At 39.3% G+C, this 24,124-nt stretch overlaps 1 protein-coding gene across 2 annotated transcripts in view; it reads right to left on the bottom strand.

Moving 5' to 3' along the window:
* Nucleotides 1-24,124, bottom strand: part of PPP3CA (protein phosphatase 3 catalytic subunit alpha) — a 196,567-nt gene that overhangs the window by 91,858 nt on the left and 80,585 nt on the right. For both annotated transcript variants that reach the window (XM_055795230.1, XM_055795229.1), the window contains exon 2: nt 21,550-21,750. In XM_055795230.1, coding sequence (XP_055651205.1) covers nt 21,550-21,750 — 201 coding nt within the window. The remainder of the gene's footprint in view (nt 1-21,549; nt 21,751-24,124) is intronic.

The raw sequence follows: 24,124 nt of genomic DNA, 5'->3' as shown, positions 1-24,124 counted from the left end.
AGCCAGCTACTGCCAAAACTTTTCTGACAAACATAAAATTAATATACCTTTCCAAAGAATAACCTTTCCAAAGAATAAAGCATCAAACCTCCACATGCTCCAAGAGAATACAAAATGCAGTACCATGCAAAGCTCAAGGCTTTTTAAAATATGAGGGTTTTAAGTCTTTGGCAAAAAGATTAGAGCAACATATCTAGCTACTCTATGGAACAAACATGTCTTGCTGTTCCCAGAAGTATGCGTTTCTTTCAAATTAATTTCCATAGCAGCCTCTGAACCAGGTTGTTCTTTAGCTCTTCCTCATCTCTGCTGGTAAGAAACAGCAGCCCAAATGAACAGAACTAACAAAATACACACACACACATATATATATGCATGTAGTATAAACCAATAAAAAACAGTGGTTAAATACCACTGAGGGTTCATCTGTTCTGAAGTGACTATACCAAACATTGTAAAATAGCATTTGCAGTCTCTGACTGTGCTTGACACCAGCGTTAAGGAAGGGTAATAGCAACATGCCAAAGAGCAGTACCTCCAGGCATGTTTAGACTAAGGAATAAACATAATGACCTATGTTCTTTCCAGGTCAGCTGCACAAATAATGTTTTGTTCTTTAGAAGCACCTTTCCTTAGAAAACTTCCAATTAGTTTATTAACCAATAAATTAAGTTTCCCAGTGATTACTACCCACCCACCCTTTCGCCCTTCTCCAGAAACTGGTGTGTGAAGATGCAGTGTCACCGGCATGATCACAGTAGTGATCAGCCATCATACCTCCAAAATCTCTGGAGCTCACAGTTTACAGCTCAATCCAGCTACCACAGGCTTAACTCAGCCTATCAGAAATAACTGTTTGCTTCTTCTGTAGACAATTCAGTGACAAAAATATCATTATAAGCAAGGTGTTCAGTACTACAATACTACAGCCGCACTGAATTGTGTTAGGGACAAACACAAGTGACTGCTTCCATAGCTGATGCTGTTGCAAAGCAAAAAACCCAAGTGGCTGCCTATGAGCTGCTTATGCTAAGAACAGCAACCTGCCTCCAAGAGCAATTGGCCTGCTCAAACAGTATATAATCAGCTAACAAATGAAAAAAGGAATGGAAAAGGCACATTAGATTCCAGAAAAAGGTTCTACTAGTGCATGAACTAAAACAGTGTTAATGCCCAGTTCTCTGTGGTATTCATTGCTACATACTGTAACTATCTCATGGAATAAAAGATTAAACAGTATAATTTTCTCTGACTTCTAGAAACAACAAAGCAGGAAGGCTGTACAGTACCTTGGGACAACAAGTAACCTAAGGAATACAGACTTCAGCCTTACTTGCACATATGCTATTACAAAAATAGAAGACACCTAAAAGGTGCTTGCCAGACAAAATATTTAGAACCAACTGTTAATAAGCAAATAAAAGCACGGCTGAAAGCTCTGCAAATATGAGCAGTGACACAGAAGAGAGGAGATTTGTGCTCCACTCTGTCAGAGCACACATGGGTATAGAGCCCTTAAGCTGTTCCCGAGACCAGAGCCCACTATATTAAAACTCTCTTCAGCAAACACTCTGCCTAGTTATAAAACATTAACTACAGTGAGAATCATTACTCAGGATTAACAGCAGTCACCTGTTAAGCAGAGGGTCAAGCTTTAAGTTTCCTTTGAGAACTGCAGCACACTGTGCTCGCTGCCATTCTTATTTTCAAAAGCCATACTCAGTAAATGAATTAGAAGTTGAGTCTTCCCAAGTTGGAAGCAGAGAACACACATGCTTAATTCCAGAGCAAAAAGGCCATTTAGTACCCTTAAAATGAGATATTATACTAGGAACTTCAGTAGTGTCACACCTGTTACTGCAGTCTACCCTGGACGTAGCATCTAAAATCACTGCATACCAGTATTCCAGCACTTGCTGTAGTATCAAATGCAGACAAACTGTATTTCATACTATTGGATACCAAAAACACAGATCTAAAAGCTTCATGTCCAACCAAGGGCTAATGTAGTTTTATCTGTTTAAATTCCAAAGCTGTACAACTCATAAGAAACATCTGAGATGAGAACTGTAATAAGTTTAAGCTCCTTTGTGAACAGAAGTATTTTTAATGAACTATTAAATCCCCCCCCCACACACACACACAATCATCCCCAACTCAGACACATCTAAAGCTGACCCCATTTTCCTTGAAGGAAGAGACATATTTGTTCCTTACATTAAAAATTCCTCCCCCACTCCCCCACCCCCCTTTTTTTTATAGCAGTGCTGCATCTCTCCCTAGAAGTGATTAAAATCTTTTAGCAAACATACTTGAGATAACGAATTCATCTTCACATTTCCTCGCATCCCAGGAGTCAATTTCAACAGCTTGTTTTCAAACTAAAACTTTGCATTTCCTTCATGCAGATGGATATTCAACAGGTGCTAATGCAGCTCTGTGAGATTCACTGTACACGAGCCTACTGAAGTGTTTCTGGATTAAAGACAGACCTAAAATGGGGTTTTCTCTTTCTTTTTCAAATGCAAGTCCTTTCAACATTGTTTATACTGGGCCTTTGGAAAAAAAAAAATAATCTGCATTGCTGCAGATATAACTAGTGGCCTTGCAATAGAAGGGTGGCAGGAATTCTTCTCCAGCAGTTGGAGGGGTGTCGTATGCCTTGAGGCTTCACAAGGCACCTACATCCAGAGCAAGGGCATCGCAGCCACCTGGCCTCCATCCTGCCTCCTATACATTCCCCAGACTTCAAAGGGAAACTACAGGGCAAATCTGACTTTCCAGGGCTGGGCAGGGGTTACCACCTTGCTCCTGACATTAGGCTTTGGAGCTGACTCTGTAGGTGAAAGATCTCACCCTTCTGCAGAGGGACCCCGATGTTTTAATCTCACATATGAACCACGATAGCTGATAAAGAGCTGACACACTGGTATCAAAAATCCGCAGCTGTTTCACCAATCTAAAAAACTTCCAGAGGAAGCTCTGCATTATCCGTATATCAGCCCTCAGACACAGCATTTAAAGGACAGCCAAGATAAGTCAAAAAGTCGCACTGGTTCCACGTGTTTCCAAGGAAAGGAAGTGACCAAGAGAGGAAGGGAGCTCCAGATGGAGCAAAGAGAAACAATGGGAAGAGCCAAGGCCAGATGTGTTCAGAAAGCAGAGAGAAGCTAACAAAAGGTCACAGAGACCTGTGAAAACTGATGGGGGAGGGAGATACAGAGGATGACTGGATGAGAACTTGCACAGGGCTTTTGACAAGGCAAAGGTGTTGCTGTGCTTTCAGTATGTGGCAACTTAGCACAACACAAATTGCTTCAAAAACACATTGCATGATGCATTAAAAAACAGGAATCTTAAGTGATTTAGATTTTCTTGATTGAGAATAACCGTTTTCTGTAACCTGAGATAATGTGGTAAATTGTCCCCAGAATCAGAAGTGTAAACTTCTCTCCCACCATCACACTTTCAGCAGGAGGTTCTGGTGAAATAAAATGAGTTTTTAAAAAAAATAAAAATATCTAAGCAGGCTTAAGTAGTTCTCAGCCCCAGTATTCAAGCAGTCTTCACCCAAACGTGAAAAGAGAAACAGGTGTAGTGTTGGATGTCTGTCCCAGGAAGGCTAGGAACACCACATCAACCACTGAAGATTCTGCAAAAGGAAAATACACAGGGAGGAGGAGACAACACCAAAAAAATCACCTCTTCAGGTCTCCATGTCCCAAATGAGAAATACAGCTAAAAGCTTCCCACCAGAAAAAAATACATGCTAGCATTCCTTATACAAAGTTAGCTGGCTCCTTTAAGGACAGCATAAAGAGGATACAACCAAGAGCAAGCAGATTTTTCATCACCAGAGAATAAATTTTTTTATAAACAGAATTCATGATTGAAGAGGACAAAAAGTAGCAAATGGATGTGAAGGCATCAGAAATTACTTTTTAACTGATACACCTTGGAGTACAACAAAACAAAACTTGCAAGGGTAGAATTCAAAACCCTGGGAAGACTGCAGCAAAACAGAGTATGGGCATCCCTCCCTGAGAGGTACATCTAGTAAATAATCAGCTAGTATTTGTTATATAACTGAAAAACACAACTGCAAACCAAGCCATAATTTTGAGCACTGGCAAAAGCAATGTTGCTACTCTTTAAGAAGAATATTAGCTTAGTTACTGTAAATGCCTTAAATACCTTTAAAATCTATGTCAAATGTATATACTGTCTGATGATTCACCTGGATAGAGTACAGCATGTGTGCACATACACACAAGTGGATGAAAACTAACTCAAAAAGTAGGCTTTGTATCTGATGTGTTCATATACACATACCATTTTCAGATTTTCTTTAAGCCTAGAACCAAATCATTGACCTCCCTTACACTGGTTCCACAGAGAATTATTTCAATGAAAACAAACACAGCCTTTTCAACTTCTGAGCAAATTTTGCAAGTATAATATAGACATATTTACCAGATAGAAATCATAGCAAGGAAGCATCATGCTGTACTGAATTTCTTGATGACAAAAGCATCACAGCTCATTTGACACAGGATGACTCAAATACTGATTCTAGGATTATTCCACAATAATCAGTAAAATCAGCAGATTTTTCTTATAGTAGCAATATACAGACTATAACAAATAATTTTTCAAGAAATGCTGCATTTCTCCTATAATTTAAATATCATACCATAACAAAAAAAATGAAAAAAGCATTACATGCTTTGGCTATGCATATTAAACATGCCCAGATTATATACTTGACTTGACTTTACCACGTCCTGGTATTTTTTCTTTCCCAAGCATTTAGGAAAATACTTTATTTCAAAGAAATTACAAAGTACCTTTAGCTTCCCTGATAAGCAAATGTAATTTCAGCCTGAGGGTTCATGGCAGTCTCAGTTGGTCCTGGCCATTGCAGTCCCCCTTGCTCTGGCTCCTGGTCTCAGACATCCTCAAGCAAACTGAACTGCTTCAGCATACTAAACCAGCAAAAAAAACCAAGCACTATATTTAATTATGTAATTTTCGTGAGGTTAGATTTCAGTGGGCTTAGCATGCTAGAACAGCTGAACAGGGATCCAGGGGAGCTCCTGAGCCCAGGAGGACAGGACAGCCAGTGGGCAGGTCAGGCTGCTGCCACCGAACACCCCCCCGATACGCCCAGCTGACCACAAATGCCGCTCAAGAGGTCACCAGCCACACTGGAGGAAAGGGTCACTGACCTACTCAGCATTTCAGAAAGTGAAAGGAAAATGGAGGACCCAGGTGCCTAGCTCTGCTCATCTGAGGAAACATCTTCTGCAGGACTTGTTCCAACCTTTTCAACCAACAATACGTATGACAGTGGTACTATAATAATTCAACGATTGTCTCAGGCCAAAACGGATACTTGCAGCTACATGGCTGACAAACTAACAGCAGTGACAGTACAAGAACATGCTCTAAATTCCTTATGTAATGAGACAAATTTATTATTACAGCCAATTTTACAAAACTGCCTCAGAATTTTAACTTCAACGCCGAAAAAGCAACAGCTCATATTCAAACTATGAAGAGCAATCTCTTCATATAACTCAAAAAAGGAAGCAATTAAGACTTGTACTTTTTCCAGTATCATCAAGGACACTGGAAAATTGCAGAGAAAATAAGAAGATTGCCAGGAATTACGCTGCTTTTGCAGATGAAAGGATGGGGAAGAAGTGGGAGGAGAATGAGCTATCTTCCATATTGTGTAGTTCATTTTCCAATTGAATTGTCATAGCAGTGCTTTTACTTCAAAGTTTACCACACAATTGCAGAGACATGAACCACTATTAAATCTTCCAAATGCAGTTCAGATTTTCAGTCCAGAACTACATTATCATCTTTGTACTAAACTTTACAAAATAAGCCATTCAGAAAACTCACAGAAAGGTGAGGTTGCTCCAAACCCCAATGTAACAAGCATGGATTGACCAGCTTCTCCAACTCTCTCTCTGCTTCTTCTATCCCCAAACTGGGTTACATTAAGATTTCTTGCTTTTCTGTATCTTAAATAAAGATATGCAGTGTATCAGCCATAACCTTTAAAACATGCACTTGTCAGACTGCAGATCACATCTTATTTTTTGGATGATGGGAGTTCTCTCTCCTGCAAGAAGTATCAAACACTACTGAATTTGGTCTAACAGATGCATTGCACAAATGGCTTCACAAGTGTATTTATGCAATAGAGAACAAGAAAGCAAGGAGGACAATCATAAAAAACCATCAAGCATTGGTTCTCAAAAGCCTCCCCCACTAGACACACTCAAACAGCTTGACTTCATCTGTAGAATAAGAACCTACTGAAAAACCACACACCTCTGCAATATTTTAAGTGTATTACTGCTCCCTTCTGTTTGATCCAAGATTCTTCCCCTGACCATATCTCCCTCACTGTTTGATGAGCGCACTGAAGTATGAACGTACATAATAGGTACAATGGAAACCCAGATTAAGAAGCCACTGAAATGAAGACTCCAAACATGGAAAGCAGTGATATTAATATACTAATCCTATATTTTTTCACATCTATGTTTAAACCATCTAAAACAGCCACAACAGTTTACACCATCTTAAACAGCTTAAGGAAAAGACAGGAGACATGCTACATTGCAGGAAAGAAAGCCAAGTTCTTCTGCATGATTAAGCTAAATGGACAGCTGTCATTTGTCATAATGTCTAACAAAAGATTTAAAAGTCACCAGAAGTATATGATGATAATAGAGAATTCAGAAATTCTTATCTCAATCTTTCTTGCACCACCTTACCCATTCTTTTATCCTCAGAAAGAGGATAAAAGGCTCCCACATCCTGGACAACATTTACTAAATAGGTCACTGGTTTCCCTTACATAGTTTATTAACTAAGAATGTAAATATAATCTCTAGTTTTAAACTTTATCATCGCCCAAAAGACTAGGCTTTTCCTTTTTCATGTGATTTTCACTATACATTTTTTCTGCTCATTTTATACCGATGCTTTCAAAATGAAACAACTATTTGTGACATGAAACACATGGTGTTCCAGCAATTTAAAAATCCTATCCTTCCACCTAGCTGCATCATAATGAAGAGTTTTCTTCTCTTCTATTGCCAATTGCTACAGCAGTGCAGGAAAAGATGCACTCTTGGAACATCTGATGGATCAACATAGGAAGGTGTTGGCCAGAAATTGTCATGTATTAATTCTTCCTTAAGTAGTCTCATAAGATAAAGGTTTTTTGAAAAATTTATAAAACTATAAAATTTTACTCTTCAAAGTATCAAAGAACATCATATAGTTTAACTAAAAAAAAAAAATCTCTAGTGCCCAAATTCTTGTGAGCAGGGTTCCCCCCTCTTCCCATTAGTTGACCTCTAGTATAAAATTCTCACTGGAGCATAACTGAACAAGTCAAAGAATCACCTCCTGAATTTCTATTGGTTCAGGATTCTAAATTATTCTCCTCCACTTTCTCTTTTCTAATATTTACCTTTGAACCAGGCTTCCCATGCCTGTTTCTAAATGATGTAGATATCATGTGAGTAACATATTCTGGTTGAAAAGGTACTTTATTTTAATTGGAATTGAAAACCTGTTTGAGGGGTGGCAGAAGGAAACTGTTCCTATCTCCTGCTATAGTTCTCTCAGCATCTAATTACACCCATAAAGAAAAACAATGGGAGGCTGTGTGTTATTCAGTTTAATGTGGTTAATTACACAAATTCTCTGTATGCATGCAAATACACCAGAGCCTCACAAATGATACAGCACCCACACAGCACATTTATCAGCTGTAACAACTGTGCTTTGGGATTGCATATGGTGTACGCTCTAGGTATAAAAACTTATTTACTGGAAAAGGTTTCTAGTGCACAAGAAAAAAAAATGGAAAATGCAGCAGAACAGACATATGAGAAATTATAAGCATTAGCATCTGTATTTTCCACAAAAGTCTTGTCAATATTAATGCATTTCTTGCAACTAGAAACATACCCTTCTTACTGAAATACCTTTCTCCATGCTTTCCCTGTAGATAGGTACTTTGGGGAGGTCCTTTTTTACACCCCTGCAGCCCAAAATACTAACGTGAGTTGAACCAAATACTTCACTTCCAAAGGTTTGAAGAGATTTGGGCCACCTCAATATGGAATAAAGGTACCAGTCAGATTTTTGTGCAAGCCAGATTCTGTGCCCAGGTACTCCTGAGGACACAAAAATCTATTTAAAATATCACCTATCTGTGAGGCCAAGGTTTCAGTTGAAACAATGACACATCAGGAGGATGGACCCTCTTCATGATTACTTTTTTTTTCAAAGTCTTGAGTAAGCAATACTTTGTGAGTCCAAAGACAGACAGAGAGAGTAGGTGGTTAAGGAGGGTGCAGATGAGGCAGCCGCAGGTACTCAAAACAGCCTTTGAACGCCATGCTCTCCTCCATATACTTCAGTAAGCTTAATGGGGAATGATCATCAGTCAGGCACTGCAGAGTAATAGCTCTTAGAGATAGCTCATGAAAGGACTTGGTCTTGAGAAAAGACAGATGACTCACAGCTCAGAGAGCAACTCTTCAATGGCCAGATTTTCAAGAATAATCTCACTGGGGTGGGGAAGGAACTGCATATAGTCCTCCTATGAAGAGTCAAAGAAACATTGCAGAGGCTTAGTCTGATGAACTGGTCTGAGATCAGATGAGTCACTGGGGTTCTTGGAGCAAAACGCACAACGTGGATAATTGATAAAACAGGCTCAGACATTAAGAGGGATAGTCTTGATGTCTGAAGGATATGATGGCTTTTGTGAGGAGTTAACCTCCCTCCCTCCCGATGCAGTTGGAACAGTAGGAGGTCTGCTCAGAAACATGGTGTTAACAGGGAAGGAGGAATGTGTGCAAGTTAGAAGGAAGAAGATGGATTCGTTGAAAAAAGCAGCAGCAGAATTTAGCCCTGATCTATCTTTGAAGCTGGCTCTGCTCTGAACAAGGGGCAGAACCATGTGACTACCAAAGGTACCAGCCAAGCTAAATTATTCTGTGATTTTAAGGAAAGGGCTTAATGCAGGAAGAACATAACAAAAATAACATTATCTTCATTACTGAATTAAATCCTATGCTGAAAAAAAGCTTTTGTTTGGAGAATAAGTCACTGATGCCTAGGGAAAGCATGTGATGAAATAAGAGCAAAAGAACCTGGAAATGTAAGAGAAGACAGGTATCTTTTGGCAGACTAATGCTTTCATTTTGTTTAAACTAGCTAAAGTGAGTCATTTAGCTTCAATAGCACAGCGAATAACTGCTATTGCTACAAAGTTTTAACCTTTACACATTCGATTAATGTTAAACCTTAAAAGCTCTTCAAAGAAAAAAGCTTTACATAAAAACTAGGAATTCATATTCCTGATATTGTTATAGATTACAAAAATTACAGCCCTTCAGGTTTTAGAACTCGCACAAAACAAAGTTCGATCAACTAATGTAAAAACTTAAAATTTTTTGCTTATGCAATTGAAACACACTTCCTTCTGCCATAAAAATCTGTACCAAGTAAAGGTAGCAGATCATCATCATTTCATTGCCACCTCAATCCCACACAAATCCAGTTTATTTTTCAGTGCGTCCCCAAGTAAGATAACCTGAAATTTTTCCCAAATGCTTGCTCAGAAAATTAGACTTCAAAATGAAAGGCTAACTCACATTAATTGCTTCTGCTTATCTTCTCTCCCACACTTGTGGTAGTCTGGCCTATGCCTACAGCAACACCTGGAGAGCTTCGTGTTCTGGCCTTACCATAATGGTTATTCCTTCTCTCTTGCACATTACAGAATATATAGTCTTGATGGCAGGTACATCAGGAAGCAGCCAGACATACCAAACACATACCACCTAGTCTCACATGAACACTCGTTTACCATGTATGTATGGTTTACTCATATCAAGTAAAATTTTGGTGAAATGGCTATCACCTGTCATAGGCACTAATAATTAATTGCGGTTCAGGGACACATTTTCTTATTTGTTTAGAATCTAAAGATGATTTTCTCTTCAAAAGGAGCTTTACCCTTCCAACCGGAGTTTTTGTGATTTTTTTGGAGAAAAAAAGTATAGCCTAGTTTTAGATACGTAGGTTGATCTCAAAAGCAGCTCTTAAGCCTACCTCTCTTTACTTTTAATTGTTTATCTGCACTGAGGCTAGCTTTTTCCCCTCTTCAAGCCTGCTAAGAGCCAAAGGAAATGAAGTGGAACAAAGAAGCAACATTAGCTTTCATAACTTATTGTTACAGACAACTCCGACTATTGCCCATGACAGAAATTAAGCCAAGCAGAAACAAAATTGAAGTGTTCTTGTACTGCCACTTCGTCAAAGGCTGAAGTCACAGGATTGATTTCTAAGGCCACTGGCAACGTCCCCAGCCCACGCTAGCACCCTGCAACTCTCAGGCTGTATGTACAAAATGGCACTGAACACAGAAGAGAACATACATGCATGAAAGATGAACTGAAGCGTGTTGTGGGTTGTCTTCTTTGTTTGGTTTTTTTAATATTATATATTAAAATCCTATTTTAAAGTGTTGTTTATTAATACAGGTTAATAAAGACTAAATCTTGATACAGTTCGCTAAATTTTATCTCCTTGAGTTTTCAGAAAAAAAAAAAAAAAATCTAGTTGGATAAACTCCTGCAGTGAACTCCTACATGCAATTCAATGGGATTTCTGAATTCAACCCATTTTGATTAAAGCAATACTTTTGTGGTGTTTTCCACTTGTAAAGGTACAATTTCTTGCAGAAGTGCATTTGGAGCAAGAAGGGGGAGTAAGAGTGAGTGTCAAATATTCAACATGGCAACTTACAGAAGTTGCATCTGAAAGCAATGGTGCTGATACACCTAATGAGCCAGAAGGATTCTCTGCAGCACGTTCCCTTGTGCTGAGCACCAAAAGGATGCTTTTGATTCTTAGCCACAGGCTGTTAAATTGGAACTTAATCCATTACCACTGTTCTTGCGTTGCCTGCTTTAAAGATGACAATGTAGCTGGATTTAAAAAAAAAAAAAAAAAAAATCACAAAAAGGAACAACACTGACTTAAATCAAGTGATCCAAGAGGTTTAGACAACTGCTGAGCTCAAGGGATTATTTACACAATAAAGAAGTGGAATGACAAAATTCAGATTTAGATTCCTCTTGAAAATTTAATTCTTGCTGAATCTTTGGCAGAAGATGAGGAGCACAATCCTCCTCACTTATCAAGAAAATTTTCTCAGGAAGTAATTAGCATCCCGAGTGGTATCAATACATGAATTTCAACTAGATTTAAATGCCCAAATTTAAGAGAACAAAGAAGCCAACACAGTCATTCTGGAGACAGCACCAAAGAACCATTTGAAACTTACCATTTAACAATTTGATGCCCTAAAAAAGGCACATAATGACCCCTGGGTCAGAAGAAGAATGCCATGGCTTGACACACTCTAGTATAAATCACATACACTATTTCCACAATCCCCTATGACACTTCCCAAGACTTTCCAAAGGCAACTGCAGATTGAAAACATGCTCCTGTTCAGCATAATTTATTTTCACGATTGGAGCATTTATTTAGTAAGCATAAATTTTACAGAGTTTAAACACAATTTAAGAATATGAGGGTTTTTAAAAAATAATTAAACTATTTAAAACTATAGAGGGTTGGGGTTTTTTTTCATTTAAAAAGGCAGTATCTTCACAGAGGATACCATATACACTTGGGAATTATTCTAGAAATGTTTTTTCTAGATAAACTATAGAAAACTAAACAGAGAAAGTATCTGTCTCACCTCTGGCAGCATTTTTTAGAAAAATTAAAATGCTTATGAAAAAGCATCTAAAGGCAGGACGAAGTAAGGAGCAACCCACCCCAGAATAAAATCCTTCTATAAGCATGATTTACAACTTCTGATGCTCTCTCAGTTATGCTCTTCCTAAGTGATGACAGGTAATGTTTATAATATCTCTTGGGAATTAATTTACTAATTATCTCTTTTTCACTTGCCAGTGCTTCACAGTCAGGTTTTGGTGAGAGGTTAGACACACAAACATAAAGCACAGAAGAAGGCAAGAGATGGCTGGTGTTAAGCTCCAAAAGCACTGCCGGGCTCTAAACAACAGGGGCACACATCTGTACAGTGACTCCCAAATCACATCAACATAGTGGTACCTCCACCAAGTGGCAATGATCAGCTGACACAAAACACTGTTTGTCTCTGTCTTGCTATCAGTCCACCCCCTTGCACTCTTTAGTTCCTCCTCTTCTCTCCCATAGCTGTTCCTGGCTTGACTTCAACACTACAGCTGCTCTACAACTGTTGCAGGTAAAGTGTGATTAAGACAGAAACAATCCTCCTTCCAGCATCACGCACACACGAAGTGGGGAGTGCAGGTTCATATGTGACTGGCAGATTTTTGTTTTGCTGGGGTGGAAGGTAAACATATCCTGGAATTTCCCTCTGCCCCCTTCTAGGTCTTACTCATTTCAGTAGCTCCTCCATCCAAAATGGGGAAGGAAGGAATGTGGGTGGCTGCAATTTCAACAGTGATCCCACTGCATTCCCACACCCCTTGCCAATATAAACTATGACCTAAGATTGAGTTAAATTAACCTGAGGCCAGAATCAAAAGGAGGAATAACTAAGCAAAACTAAGAGGACATGAAAGGCAAGAACAAAAGATCTCTTTCTTTCTAATGAGGATTACACAGTGCAAGCGTCATGGTTATTTTCAAAAAATAATCCAAGTGTCTAAGACCCAGAACTACCCAGTCCTAACTAAAATTGTGCCACTGACTACACAATTGCAAAACAAATAAAAAACCTGATGTACAAGTTTCAGAAAAATCTTCGAGAAACTACAATACTACATCATAGTAATGGTGTTTATGTCTTCTTGGAACAGCCCTACAAGAAATGCTAACATGCTATATTGTTCCGTCAGTATTTTTACATGATGAAGAAGCACCCACATGGTAAATAAAAGGTAAGACTAATGAAGTCCTAAAGACTTAGATATTTGCAAGCAGTTGTGGGTTTTTTTTTTATTTTTGCTGGTTATTTTTTAATCAGTGCAATTTCTGTACTGACTTGAAGCCCAACACATATTTGTTCCTCCATTTCACAGCATCAAATTAAGCTCCATATCTGAAGGGCATCTCAGATTCCACAATTTCACTCCAGTTTATTTGACTACGATTTTTGCACCAAAGCAAGTTAACTATAGATGGATTATTTGTAAGAACAAGGGAGGTAGTTGTAGAGAATACGATCTGTAGTGTCCACTGTCTTGGCAATAATGATAGATTTAAGCAGTCACTACTAGAAAACATCAGCTCTGCCAAAATGTCAGATGCTAATGTCTGAAGCAGCTCAATTAAGCTACAAGATGCAATCACTTTGTTCTACCAGGGATACAGGCAGGCATATTTCAATCTATATCTGGAACTGACAGAAGCATTTATGGAAGGAACAAATAAAAAAAAAAAAACACCTGAATACGTACAGCCTTAAATCTTCACTTTCTTTCCAAAGTCGCAGTTTTTAAGCCACAAGTGATTTGATGTATTATGAGTTCTCAATAAAGCATGCAAAATAGCTGGAACAGCGTCAGTTTTAATCAGCAATCCAATTAAAGGATCCAATCAAATTCACTTTAGCTGTTCAACAGTATGTTTATATCACAAATTATTTTTAACAGGAGTTTAACGTGCAGGTTCTCTGTATTTTAATAACACATTCAACAGCAATATGTAAAGAGAAATAATTATTTGAACAGCAAACTGTGCTCATGCGCACATTGAGAAAAAGAGTATATTAACATTTTAAAAAATGATGGGAAATATTTCTTCATCAAGTCTAATTCACTATTTATGTCAGAGATTTATTTTTAAGTCAGAGAATACACCTGCCTTATACAGGCTTGTAAAAAGATTTAGACTATCATTTGTTTTCAAGCAGGATGCAAGAGTAGATGGTGCTGTTGATACTTTCCCCTTCCTCCTCTTGGAGGTGGTTTCAACCTGTTCTGTTGAAATGTCATGTTATTTACACAAATGAGATTGTGAATTGATACTAAGAAAGAAACCAGTCAAAAGTTTATTTCAAACCGACAGTTACCTCAGGGCAGCCAAAGTTCATTTTCCTATGATGCAGGAGAATTCACTGCAAGCAATTTCTTCTGAGAGCAAGAATAATTTGCTGAAATGTGTGCGGTGCTCAGATGTTACTGGTCCACACAGGGAACGTATACCAGAGCAACACAGAAAGTCAAAATGTTGTAGTTATACCAGAAACATTTGGGACTCATGCCTTAAAAGGCTTGAACAAACAAAATTCCAGGACATTTTCTGAAGGAATACCAAAGCAGTTAAAACAGCTAAAGAAGTTATTCAAAACTGAAAGACACCATTACTTGGCTAAGATACAGAAAAAAAGTGTTGAACTGTAACCTGTTTGGAGGGCAGATGCCATCACTTACATACTCTTAGTATAACAAACAATATTAAAGATTTTTTTAAAGATAACTAATGAGTATGCGCATTATGGCAAAGAAGGGAAAATAATTCTTCTGGTTAACACTTACCCTCAGAAGCTGCAGGCATCTAGGCTTCAAATGGGCATTAAAGCTTTTAGATTTGGGAATGTGAAGACACAAGCCACTCAGGATGAAGATTTAAAATTTGATCATGTATATGCTATTTTCATGACACGTAAGTAAATATTTTAGTTACAACACTGTCCTGGAAATTCAAAAGAGTTGCCTCAACAGTAATCATGGTATATTAAGTTTAGAGTATAAAGTAAATTACTTAAGTGAGAAATAGAGAAGTTTTAACTAAACGTGCTTTTACTGAAACATTAATTTCAGACAAACTTTGATTTGTGCTAATATGCTTAGATCTCATAGGACATGTAGGTCCCTGATAAGAAATCTTGTTTATTTTCCATACTGGAATTCTATCTTAAACTGCTTCAAAGGTAAAAATCAGAAACAACTGTTTTAGTTTGACTCTCCATTGCATCAGATTATTTACGTGTGCTACAGTTCAATGCAATTTTAAACATGATTGTCTTTTTACTATAATGTGGGCATAAATGCTTCTAGTAGCTTGCCTTAGCATTGATCACTTTAGCTAGACATTCTTGATTTTTACAAAGTTGTAATTTGCACAGCACTAGCAACCTACTAATATTATTTTATGCTACTTAAGTAGAGAAATTAGGCAAAGGAAAAATTATGTGGAACATGAGGAAATATTCAGGCCTAGGAGACCCTACCATCCCATGAAATAACATATCCAGAGAATACCTGGACGCCTCAAAGACCTCAAAGGCACGTGCTGGCAGGAAAGGGCACTCTCTCTATAGTTTTTATGGGCCTATAATGCAGCAGAGGTTTCTGAAGGTCACCAGAGTTGCTGCAGCTCTGACAGAGGCTATCCCCAAATGCCCAAAATGTCTCCCTTCCCATCAATTTAGAGTTCAACTTGCAAAAACTCTCAGCATGCTTATGACAATACAAACATTACAAGCAAATCAAGTAAGTTGTAAATCCATACTGCCGCAACATTCAACCAATCCAATAGAATTTTTACTCAAAGACATTACAATGAAACTGCAAGTGGATGTATTCCCCCTTAGTACGCACAAGGTTAGTTCTTATATACCTACTGGAAATACATACACACCCTACCTTACATTACGCAATGCAAAGAGAATAGCAAGGAACAGTGGTTTCCTTTTATCTACCACATCCATAAATGCATGAACTGCAAAACCAGGAGTTAGTAGAGGAATATATGGCCAAGGAAAAGACCTGTAGAAACTGAAACTTCCTACACTGCAACAGTAAGCTTTTATTCTGTCTTTATCCAGTGCTCTCCTATCCTCACATACCAAGCTGCATGCACCTGGCATTTCAGGAAGCTTTGAACACAGGACAGCAGAGTCAGGGCTTTCTCAGTAAAGTACCTGAAGGTTCAGAAGAAGATTATATGCTTGTTTTACCTATTTCCTATTTTTTCTAAATGAGGGACTGACAGATGCTGCCCCCCGTGCCTGCACATGGCCTGACTATTTTTACCAGGCCAGAAACCATTATCGTTGCCACTGCTGCTGGTGGCACCCACAGAAACAGAATTGAGAACATCTGTACACAGGCAGCTGCCTTGGTAATGTTCATACATTACAGAAAATCATCACATGCAAAAAAGCACAAGTCTATAAAGATGAATATGACTTAGGGTTTTTTGTTCTTAGTTTACTGGAGGAAGGTCTTGTAAATAACTATGGGCAGAGACTAAGCAAAGGGAATGCACACTGCGTACAAAAAATGAGAGATGTCAAATGTTACAAGAAGAAACAGAGCAATTACTTTTTAAATGGACATTGACAGGGAAAAAAAAAGACTTACCTGAAAAACACCAACACACACCTCTGACTAGCTTATTCACTTGTGCAGTCATATATGCAAGAGATATGCTATTTTCATTCAGTATTTTTTAAAATCTAACAATATCCTCAAGAAAAATAATCCAAAAGGTACAAACACACACAATAATAGATATTAAACAAACATACCACTTAGAGTTCTAGGTCTACCCTCTAGTTAAGTATGTTATTTAAGGAGGTATAAATTAAAAATCACAGAAAAGTTAAGGTGGGAATGTCATCTAGAACAACCTCCTCTGCTCAAAACAGGGCCAACTTCAAAATTAGATCTAGCTTTGAAGCTGGAATTGGCTGGTTTTTGAACACCAAAATAGCTGGTGACAACAAATTCTGCAACACGACCTTTGGGTTCTTGTATTTTAATCCTAGCCCCTCCAGATTAGTAAAGCCATTTAACCTCCTGTAGCTGGTAATTTTTGCAGATGTTGGAAAACAACAATTTACCATGTTCCAAAAGTGCAGGTTCAGTTGCTTTGTAAAGGACCACTGAACTGAGGCCCACTAATGTCAATAAATCACACACCTAGTAATTAAAGTAAACACTACAAATTTTGGCAAAAATAAAAAATATCCATATTTAGGATGTGACAGAATTAATGTTTCAAGTACAACCTCTCCTGCATATGCATCATGCTACAGATTCCTTAATTATATAGTCACTTTCTGCTCTTTTCCATGCAGTGGACAGAATATTCACCCAGTGAGCAACTTTCAAGTTGTGTTCTCTTCATTGTGTGAAATACGCTTTAGCTACAAACTGTTTATGAACCTTACTCTGAAGACAGCATGATCAGCTTGCTCACAGTCTTGCAACACCACCCAGTATAACAGTATTTCATAATTACTAAAGACCTGTGTTAATTACTGTGTTCAACACACAGGTGAGGTAAAGGATCCATTTTACTGGGAGCCAAACAAGGCAACGTTGCCGTCAAAACTTTACCTAAATTCATTTTTCTGACATAAAACATTCAAAAATCCCAAGAACTTATCTTATAGATAGTTCTTGAATATACAGAGGTATTCTCGTATATTCAGGCACAGAGAAAGTTACCCATGCACTGAAATCAAAGGGACACATGTTTGGCATGCAGTTAAGAGTGCTCAGTACTTAAGAACAGCAGGTTTTAGATCTGGAAGTGAGGGTCCACAAACACAAGCAGGTAATTACTCGTCATGCAAAGGGTAGCATACATCAGTTACTCAGAACCACTCTGTTATAGTTATGAACCTATATAATAAAGCCACATAAAGCTATCCAGGTAATCCAAAATCTTGCATTCCCAACTGTTCTTTGGAGCGTGACTTCAGTAAGTATTGCCATCAGGGAGGTTCAGACATATACTTCCTTAGCTTTCTAGAAAAAAAAAATCAATTAAAAATGAGCCCATTTCTTCATGTGTCATTATACTGTTATGAACATAAATCAGGACTGGAAATTCTAAGGCTGCCACAGAGAAGTCTTTCATCTGAACACTGAACAGCTGTAATCTGGTGGTAGATCAACCTCATTAAACCCACAAGCTTAAGACAAAGACCACATGCCTCCAAAAGAAGAGGGTATAGATGAAGAAGTCAGGAACAATCCATCTGTGAAAGGTGGTTCCCTGTCCCCTTGCCATCTGCCCATTCCCTGGTGGGTGAAGGTCGGCATGGACACTCCCCATGGTGCTGCAGGCAACTGGAAAGCATCCTGGTAGCCCAGGGTGCCTGGCTCGCTTCTTCCCCACACTGGAAACCCAGATTACTTCGCAACCCTTGTGCCAACCCCTCACTGCTTCCAGTCATGAGACAGATCTATACTAGTAACTGCTTCTACCACAGCTGTTGCTCTACAGCCGGGCCCATTCCACCATATGCCCCTTCACCTCCCAGAGCAGGTGACAGAGCAGATGCCTTGCCCAGCTAGTCCCAATACTAGTCCAAATACTGTCAGCCTCTTGCTGATCCTCCTACTTTGCCTGCCCAGCCATCCCCTGACAACCTCTGACAGCCTCTTGGCCATTTTCTTGTCTCCCAAGCTTTTCACCTCTATCACATACTCATCTTCAAGTCAAGTGGCCAGTCTCAATCACCTCCTTGTCATCTCTTGAGCAGCCTGTCACTACTCACCCCTACTTTCAGCCTCCCACTCAATACACTCACTTCTTTTGACCTAATTCTCTCCATCCTTCCCAACTCACATGCACAAGTCAAGACAAAGTTGCCTCAACACTTCCCAGATGCAAGAAGAGTCCTGATAGCAGAGGACTCTGAGTCTTTCCTTAGTCCCAGCTCTGTTGAGATTTATACCCAGTGAACAGCCAATCTGTCTAACAAATGCAGAAATAGTTCACCTGGGTTATAAGCCAGAACTGTAGCAAACCATCCATGCATGTACATATGTATGTAACAAATGACAGAATTTGAGCTAAAGGTTGCAAATTAATTAGCAATAATTCAAAAGGCTTATAACCTTGCCAAATTTGAAAACAAAATGTATTACTTCAAAGTGAGTGTCACATTGGTGCTTCCAGCTAACTACAGACACAGAGTAAGTTTCACACATAAATGCAAAATAATGGACTTTGCATTCCACATTAAGGCTGTTTGTATGTCTCCCCCCATCACACAAATCATCTCCTTCAAATCCAGGTCTTCTATGTACCCACTTTGTTTCACATGACTTTGCTTATAAACACAACTCTGATATTTTTTCTGAGGACAATTATATCACCCCTTAAAATAAACAGAATAAATTTTGAGCTGAGGGATGGCTACACAAGGCTTTATGAAAAAACTTTGCATGTTCTTTACCATTTATCAAGCATATCACTGTACTAACCCACAGTGCTCTTATTTCAACAGTTTTGCTGTTATACCTCCCCTTTTTGATGATCGCCATCTCATTACCCAGCTATAGGGATATGTTTCTAAAAGATGAATGCATCTCACACAAAGCACCCCATATTAATGATTTATGACTGTCACTCCAACAAGACTGTTTGCCATGCCTAAAATCTAAAACTTATTTTCTTCTCCACTCTGTCAGTGATTTTGTTTGTTCTTCCATACATTTGAAAAAAGCTTTCTTGTACTCCATAGTTATCTCTTGATTGCCTGTGTATCTTGCACTTCGACCACATCATTGGTCAACTGATACTCTCTTTATCTAGTCACCTGCTGTCATACTACTCATGCAAAGAAAACTGTCAGGCCCACAACAACATGCTTCACAAGCTTTCCCAACCGCCCCCTCATATTTTTTTTTTCCTTCTTTTGATGATTGCTTTCATAGCTCCAGCTTTCATGTTTGTTCATATAGAACATTAGCGGGGTAGCTGAGAAGTGCTAACAAGCATTAGGAGCCCAGCTTTCCTACGCTAGTTTAAAAGACAGTAGCCACCCCGAAGACTGCTGATCACAACCACTGCATGAGAATAATTTCAAAAGCAGGAACAAAGCAATGTGTAGGCTCAACTGAAAAAAGAATCAAAGACTTAAATTATACCAGTGTTATACAATGGGGTAACCTTCAGGAGATTAATCTCCAAAATATAATTCAGAACAATTCCGATACCTTCAAAAGCATTTAAGAAAAAAATCTAAAGAGAAAAATTTAAAAGACAGACAGAGAGAACACATTAAACATGGACTTATAGAAATCAGCCAGGACACACCACACCACACCTATCCTCCTACAGTCTACACCACTCAATGGATTTTAAAAAATTACACTCAAATAGAAGGAAAAAAATCTACAGAAAAGTAGAATTTTCTGAATGTCTGCTACTCAGTTATGGACATGGTATTGCACACCTCTATGACTTCTTTCATTTATCCTAAAGTGTCAAAGAAAACGTCTGCAGAGCTTCACTCCTAGCCTACTCAGGGGATCTTTTTATTCATCCTATTTCCTTTATTCATACATAAGCCACAACATGATTGACGTCTTTTCCATCAGAATTGTATGGCAGTATGACAAGCTAATTATTACATAAAAGATGATACACATTACCTCTCCAGGTCAATCTACAATCCCCTATTTCAATGTCATTTTTAAAATTACAAGCTTTAATAACTTGTGCATCATTCTAGTCTGGATACTATGCTCTTCAGAGATTTCCTGAAAATGAAGGTTTTGCTACTTCCGTATAGTTTTTGGTGAATGCTACCAGTACTAATGATAAAGACAGGTAACCATTCTTCTGCAGCAGATGAACCTATTTCTTTAATCTTTGTTAGGTCTCTCCAGAAACAAAAGTGACAAAAAAACCTGCCTTCTTAAACAGAGTTTTGTACTTCGGTTTCATAGTTCAAGCTGGCTGGAATCAGTTACTTTTTGCCCCACAGCTAACTTTCTATGCCACAGAAAATTTCTTGCCAAAAATCCATTCATATCCAATAACAACAACAAAACAGAGGAGGAGGCACATTACAGCAAGCAAATGCATTCATACATTCAGAATGCAGTCAGAGGCAGGAGACAATTAGAGAAGGAAATTCAAAGTATAAGGCATTTCCTGAGGATTAATGAGTGGGTGGTAGTTTGATAGTCAAGGGCAGGATGGGTTCTGCAACCAGCAGAATTCATTAATCCCCCAGGCAACACAAACTGGGATTCTGCTAATTTTTTTCCTTTACAGTGCACTTGTTATTTTCCTTTAGCATTTAATTAAAATTTCCATTTACTCTGACACCATTGTTCCTTCAGAGCCCAACAGTCTGTATGTCTGAACAGTGCTACTATGGTAAATTACATCTATAAAATCACGGAATTAATACGTGGTGCAAAGCCCAGATATTTTCTGAAGTTTAAGAAAGTTCTGATCTTCTAACAACTAAAAATGTTCTCTGCCTTAGAAACAGAAGGCTCAGCAGATGTGATCCTTTCCTCTAATTTACAAGCTGCTTGATGGCCTCCATTATCCTAGTGGTAGCAGACAAAAAGAGAATCAAATATTGGAGAAAAAAAAAATATTTTCAAGCTGCCTTTCAGCTCCTTAGGAAGCCACATACACTAATGTATTACTTAACACATCCCAAACCAGCAATCATCCCCTCCATCACCGTAACTCCATACTAACCTGTGACTGGTGCATCTATGTCCAGCAAATTTTTTTCCTGACGGAGAATTGAAGCTCCCTCTGTTATTATTCTCAAAGCAACGCTCTCTTCCAGTCTCCCTTCTTTCATAAGGTGTGCCTTTAAGATATCCACACGAGGTTTTCCATCATTATCAAATACTTCCTTAGCTGTGAGCCGGTGACTTGGAGGAAATGGGACAGCTGAGTGGAAAAAAAACAAAAGTATCTGGTCACTTTTTACAGCAAAGGCTCTATTGCTGATAATGACACATTTCAAAAGACACCTCTGCTGCAAAGCAGTGTTAACATGGATTTTCTACTGTCTCATAATTTGTAGTTTAAATTGTACATAGATTATCAAAGATACCATTAAAGTGCATGTATTCTGCTGGCAACATTATTCATGCATGCAAGAACAACTAATTCATCCTTATAAAAAAAACAGAGGAAGATTTAGGCCATATTTACAGGTAGATACATTCAAACAAGCCCCCCAAAAGGCATGGGAATATCGGGGAAAGAAGGGAATAAAGCTTAAACTGCTCTAGCAGCACTAGAGAACACTGATATAACACTTCCTTCCATTAAGAGCATAAGATGCACAAACAAGTGCAATATTTAATTACCCTGCATGGACATACATAGATACACTCCAATTAATATGCTAAAATCCAAGACAGACCTCTCTCTAACAAGTTGGGACAGGGAGATAGAAGATGTGTTCCCTGCATAATAGTTAGCTACTCAAGATACATTTGAAGCCCATCAAAGCGGTCCTGAGTGCCAAACAGACCACTCCAGCAAAGGCAGGGCAGAGGATGCATCAGTCTGAAGTTGGAAATAAATGAATAAATAGGCAGGTTACCCTAGCAACATGGCAGCAACTAGCAAGCTGCGTACTGCTGTCACGTAAGGTCTGAGGCATACAGCAAACTTCAGATGCTTCTGCTCTCACACTCTTGGAGCCAGCTGGAGCGAGAAGGCTTGAAGTTGATGCTGTCAGCTGCCAGGATGACGCTGGAGTGTTATCCCAGCTTAATCCCCTTTCCCTCACAGTTCAATCAGAGTGGCATTAGGCACTGCCTGCCTCACCAGCCACAGGGTAATTACACTGATCCCTGCCACAGCTGTGGGAGGGTCAGGTTGTTTGGGAGCTCCAAGCAGGGAGGTGGCCTCTGGGCTGGTCCCAGCTGGCCACATCTGCAGTGCAGCCCTGTCCCTGCCAAAGGGCCTTGTGTCCCGTGGAGTGTCTTACTGGCAGCTCTGTCACATTGTGAGACACAAAACCCTAATGCAGCAGATCAATGTATCTGTGAAATAAGAAGGAAACTGAAGCTAACAATCAGTGTACTTCAGAAACAGCCCACAGATCACACACCTCATTTAAAGACCAAGCCAAGAACTCTTCACTTACACCAGAAGTAACAACAGAGCAGATAATAAACAATTTCACTTCATGCAGTTATTTTCCACTGCTATTTTAAACACAAGCATCTTCAGAAAATGCTGGGCTTTTTTTTTTTGGGGGGGTGGGGGGGGGGTGGGGGGGCGGGGCGTGGAGCTCAATTTCTTTTTTTTTTTTCTCCTTTTTACTGCACCAGCTCCAGCAATCCATTTACTGAAATAGTCTGGTGGGACTAATGAATGTGGGTCTTACCAATACACTGAAGTCCAACTGCTCTCAGACTTAAACATGGCACAAAACAGGGAAAAGGTGAATGTTTGTGATGTCCCAGACATCACTGGGATTCTCCTGAAGCAATGAGACCTACAACCAACGTCGAAGTTAAAATACAGTCCTCAGCTCTGGAAAGCCCTGCCACAGAGCCATGGCAAACCTCTCACCCAACTGACAAGAACTAGACCACTTGAAATTAGTTTATGTTTTAAATGGTACTTCTGCAAGAGGTAGGCTGTTAAAGATAAAAACCTCACCCCCTTCTCTGCAGCTACTGCAGTTAACCCCATCCCATGACATTCACAAAAAATAGGTTATATGCTTTGTCAATCTTTCATATATCTGCAGCAGACCCTCAAAAGCCAGATACCTATATCACAGAACCATAGAATGGTTTGGGTCAGAAGGGACATTAAAGATCATCTAGTCCCAACCCCCTGCCATGGGCAGGGACACCTTCCACCAGATCACGTTGCTCAAAACCCCATCCAGCCTGGCCCTGAACACGGCCAGGGATGGGGCATCCACAGCTGCTCTGGGCCACCTGTTCCAGTGCCTCACCACCCTCACAGTAAAGAATTTCTTCCTAATATCTAATCTATATCTACCCTCTTTCAGTAATAAGCCATTCCCCCTTGCCCTGGCACTACAGGCCCTTGCAAAAAGTCTCTCTCCAGCTTCCCTGTAAGTCCCCTTTAGGTACTGGAAGGCTGCAATAAGGTGTCCGCAGAGCCTTCCCTTCTGCAGGCTGAACCACCCCAACTCTCTCAGCCTGTCTTCACAGGAGAGGTGCTCCAGCCCTCTCATCATCTTTGTGGCCCTCCTCTGGACCCACTCCAGCAGCTCCATGCCCTCCTTATGTTGGGAGCCCCAGAGCTGAAGGCAGTCTGCCAAGTG

Source organism: Falco peregrinus, chromosome 2 (genome assembly GCF_023634155.1).
Source record: "Falco peregrinus isolate bFalPer1 chromosome 2, bFalPer1.pri, whole genome shotgun sequence".
Lineage (NCBI taxonomy): Eukaryota > Metazoa > Chordata > Aves > Falconiformes > Falconidae > Falco > Falco peregrinus.
This window is presented reverse-complemented; position numbering and strand designations above follow the sequence as displayed.